The sequence below is a fragment of the Oratosquilla oratoria genome, chromosome 1 (genome assembly GCF_046742065.1).
Source record: "Oratosquilla oratoria isolate Oo_2021 chromosome 1, ASM4674206v1, whole genome shotgun sequence".
Lineage (NCBI taxonomy): Eukaryota > Metazoa > Arthropoda > Malacostraca > Stomatopoda > Squillidae > Oratosquilla > Oratosquilla oratoria.
In genome coordinates this window covers 19,974,999-19,979,635 of record NC_134777.1, presented here as the reverse complement: position 1 = coordinate 19,979,635, position 4,637 = coordinate 19,974,999, and the positions used below count along the sequence as shown (strand labels likewise).

The 4,637-nt window shown below is 32.3% G+C and overlaps 1 protein-coding gene across 1 annotated transcript in view; it reads right to left on the bottom strand.

Moving 5' to 3' along the window:
- Nucleotides 1-4,261, bottom strand: part of LOC143027600 (uncharacterized) — a 15,424-nt gene extending 11,163 nt beyond the window's left edge. Inside the window, exons 1-2 of the mRNA XM_076188946.1 lie at nt 4,218-4,261; nt 3,313-3,486 (exon numbers count right to left, since the gene is read on the bottom strand). Coding sequence (XP_076045061.1) covers nt 3,313-3,486; nt 4,218-4,261 — 218 coding nt within the window. The remainder of the gene's footprint in view (nt 1-3,312; nt 3,487-4,217) is intronic.
- Nucleotides 4,262-4,637: the final 376 nt, after the last annotated feature.

Sequence of the window (4,637 nt, the reverse complement as noted above, 5' to 3'; positions counted from 1 at the left end):
TTCTGTACCAAACCTTTGTTGTTCGTTGTAAATAGACATTAAAATAAACAAAATAGCGACATATGGCAACATCTTCTCACATGAATGCACATTTATTAACGCGTAGTATTACATAACCTGCATCCAAGGACATAAATATATATATAGTGAAGACAAATATACATGAAATAAATAGGTCAAATACGACAAAAATCTGCATAATATATGGGCAAAAGAAAAACAAACTGGGAGAGGAAAGAACACACACATATAAACATACACACACACACACACACACACACACACACACACACACACACACACACACACACACACACACACACACACACACACACACACACACACACACACACACACACACACACACACACACACACACACACACACACACACACACACACACACACACACACACACACACACACACACACACACACACACACACACACACATGGCCGCTATATTCTTAACCACTTCTACTGTTATCTAGACAACATTTCCTTTATAACTGCGACGCTCAGCGTCATTTTTACCAGATTCTTACGTACTTCCCTCTCTGCTTCAATGATGCGCATTAAAATCGCAACAGTTTTATCTTGTATGTCCCAATTTACAATACTAGATTATCGTCAATAACTCAACCAGTATAAGGTTTAAGTTATACTGTTTTTAAGTGAATTAGAAAGATGGAATATCCTTTCACGCATAATCAAATCGCCATAAGACAGCTAGAACAAAATATGTCAAGTGCGACACTGGGTTGAGAGAGCTATAAACCACTTTAACCAAAGACTGCTATTGCACATTCATAAGAACATAAGAATGAAGGAGACTCCAAGAAACCATAAGGCCTACACTAGCCAGTTCTATGTCCATCACCACCTGTCACCCCCATCCATAACGTTATCTAACCGTTTCTTAAAACAACTGATAGTTTCAGCGCTTACTAGATGGTTACTAAGTCTATTCCATTCGTTGACCACTCTATTAGTAAACCAATTCTTGCCTATTTCCTTCTTAATACTAAATTTCTCCAGGTTAAATTCATTACTGCGAGTCCTGCCCTGTTGTTTTAATATGATAACTTTTTTTACATCACCCTTGTTAAAGCCTTTGATCCACTTAAACACCTCTATTAGACGACCCCGCACTCTGCGTCTTTCCAGAGACTGTAAGTTAAGGTGCCTAAGCCTCTCTTTGTAAGGTAAATTTCTGAGCCCATGTATCATTTTGCTCATTTTCCTCTGTACTGATTGTAGTGAATTTATGTCCATTATGAAAGTCTATCTAATTTCAGGCTTAAGGTACAGTAGGACCCAAATCACTCCAAACTCCATACAGTCCCGAATCTCCCAACCTAACCCGTGCCAACCCAATCCCTACCAGATAAACCCATACCAACTAAACCCATACCAACCCACCCCCTGATGCAAACACAACCAGTTCTCACCCAACCTCAGGCAACGTAATCCAACCCCTTTCAACCCAACCGTAACTGTGGAAGAACCTTTACCAACTACAAGTATTTTGGGTCTTCTAGTGATTTGATATTTACATTGGGACACGTTGAAGGCTTTTGAATGAATTTCTTCAGTCCAGTGACAAAGTCACGCCAAAGGAGTTCCTTTCGATCCCTAAAAAATAAAATAGATAAAATTGATAAAATAAGTAAAATAAATCAAATAAATAGAATAAATAAAATAAACAAAATAAATAAAATAAATAAGATAAATAAAATAAATAAGATGAATAAAATAAATTAAATAAAAAAAATATATATATAAAATAGATAGAATAGATTGAATCAACAAAATGAATAAAGTAAATCAAATAAATGAAATAAATAAAATAAATAAAATAAATAGAATAAATAAAATAAATAAAATAAATAAAATAAATAAAATAAATAAAATAAATAAAATAAATAAAATAAATAAAATAAATAAAATAAATAAAATAAATAAAATAAATAAAATAAATAAAATAAATAAAATAAATAAAATAAATAAAATAAATAAAATAAATAAAATAAAATAAATAAAATAAACAGAATAAATAGAATAAATAAAATAAACAAAATAAACAAAATAAATAAAATAAATCAAATAAATAAAATAAATAAAATAAATAAAATAAATAAAATAAATAAAATAAATAAAATAAATAAAATAAATTTAATAAATAAAATAAATATCATAAGTAAAACAAATAAAATAAATAAAATAAAGTAAAATAGATAAATAAATAAATAGGTAAATAAATGAAATCACATACGCAGATCGTGATCCAAATCGACACCGAAATTTAATTGCATATTTCTTGAACTGTAGCCTACAAAAAATAATACTATTATCAAATATATGGACAGATAAATAGATATTTAATGAATGACCAAATTAAACAAGTGAATGAATAAATAAAGTAGAGCAAAGAATAATGAAATAAAATATAATTAATATAAAAGAAAAAATAACAAAATCCGTTCCTACGGATATGCGTCGTCACAAACAAACAAACGAGCACAAAGATAGTGATGATATTGTGAAATAGATGATAAATAAATAGATAAGTATAAAATGAATAAATAAAATGAACCATGTGAATAAATAAATAAAACTAATTAAATAATAATAGAATAAAATCAAATTGATAAATGGAAAAATAACAAAATTCGTTCGTAACGTTTTGCGTCAAACGAACGAACGAATGCAACAGAAAACGCGACCTCTTAGGCAAAGGTAAACAATCCATATATTGTCCGACAGCTACAATACAGGAAATATCACCTATCAGCTAACTTTCTTAATGCGTAGTACCAGGAACCCCAAAGGAATACCTTCTAATGATACTTCTATCAAGAATGACCAAATTAAACAAGTGAATGAATAAATAAAGTAGAGCAAAGAATAATAAAATAAAATATAATTGATATAAAAGAAAAAATAACAAAATCCGTTCCGAAGGATATGCGTCGTCACAAACAAAGAAACGAGCACAAAGATAGTGATAATATTGTGAAATAGATGATAAATAAATAGATAAGTATAAGATGAATAAATAAAATGAACCATGTGAATAAATAAATAAAACTAATTAAATAATAATAGAATAAAATCAAATTGATAAATGGAAAAATAACAAAATTCGTTCGTAACGTTTTGCGTCAAACGAACGAACGAATGCAACAGAAAACGCGACCTCTTAGGCAAAGGTAAACAATCCATATATTGTCCGACAGCTACAATACAGGAAATATATACACCTATCAGCTAACTTTCTTAATGCGTAGTACCAGGAACCCCAAAGGAATACCTTCTAATGATACCTCTATCAAGAATGATAAAATCATCATGAAGGCTATCTTCCCACGTCACAGTCGATGGAGAGTGAGTGAAAGCCACCCAGATACTTCTGATAACCTTTGTGATATGTAAAGATAATTCATTTTCCTTACGGGGCATATTTGCTGGCATGCTTTTCTTGTTCCTGTAATCAATGTGAGAAAGCTTTTATCATTTCTGAAGAGCCTTGGTTCTCTCTTATCTGAGAGCCACGATACGAGTGACGTCACTTCGTTATTTCTCGTCTCCCTTACGGAGTCAACTCTCTATCCAAGTCAATCCCATCAATCATAAATCTTTGTTTTGATAAAACGGCGATTTCTCTGAATGGTCCCGTTCAGATGAAGATTGCCACTTAAGGATTGAAAGTGGGAGGAATTCAGATCTCACTAATGTCAATCTAATCATTCGGTTTCCGATTCCGTGATGCCATTCTATACGCCTCTTCTCCATATCTCTCTACTCCACAGACTGATCTATATGTGAACCTGTTAAATATGCGACTGTTACGTGTATTACTACACCATATGCAACATTTCCATATACTCTAGTTTTTTATGTCTAAATGCTCTTCTTCCACATTGGCTTGTTCCATATGTTCATACCTTATAAGCTTCCATACTAAAAATCCACTGTTAATTGGATTAAGACAAGAAAGGAAATAACGATTTCCGTATATTTCGATCACTGGCTGTGATCATTCCGCTGAAGAGGATCACATCCAGTGATCAAAATATACGGAAATCGTTATTTCCTTTCTTTTCTTAATCCAATCAACAGTGGGTTTGTAGTGTATTTACTAATGTGTTACGACATTACTTGGCAGCTATAAGCTTCAGTTATATACGATCCTGTCACACAAGTAACCCTCCTCACATATGCTCATATTCCAGATGCTCCTTTTCTACATGATCCTGCATCGTACGCTCCTGCCCCCACATACTCTGAACCATATGTTCCTCATGTGCTTATGCTCCAAATGTTCTTGAACTATATGCTCTTGTTTCATGTTCTCCACACACTGTCGAATCATTGAGTAATCATACATAATCGAAGATTTTCAGAGCGAGGCGCCTCGTCATTATAACCCATCAGCTTGATTGCTATTATCATCTCCCTTGTTGCAGTTCGTGGAATTTCACGATATTCCTCTTGACTTCGTTCACGTTCTCCATTGTGGAGCAAGGCATTTCTTTCCTTTATTTATATATTTTTTTCTTCGTTTCTTTGTCGTTATTTTTCTTTCCTGTTTTTTCCCCATTCTAAACGGTAATTACCCTCATCAGAAGAGCGCAT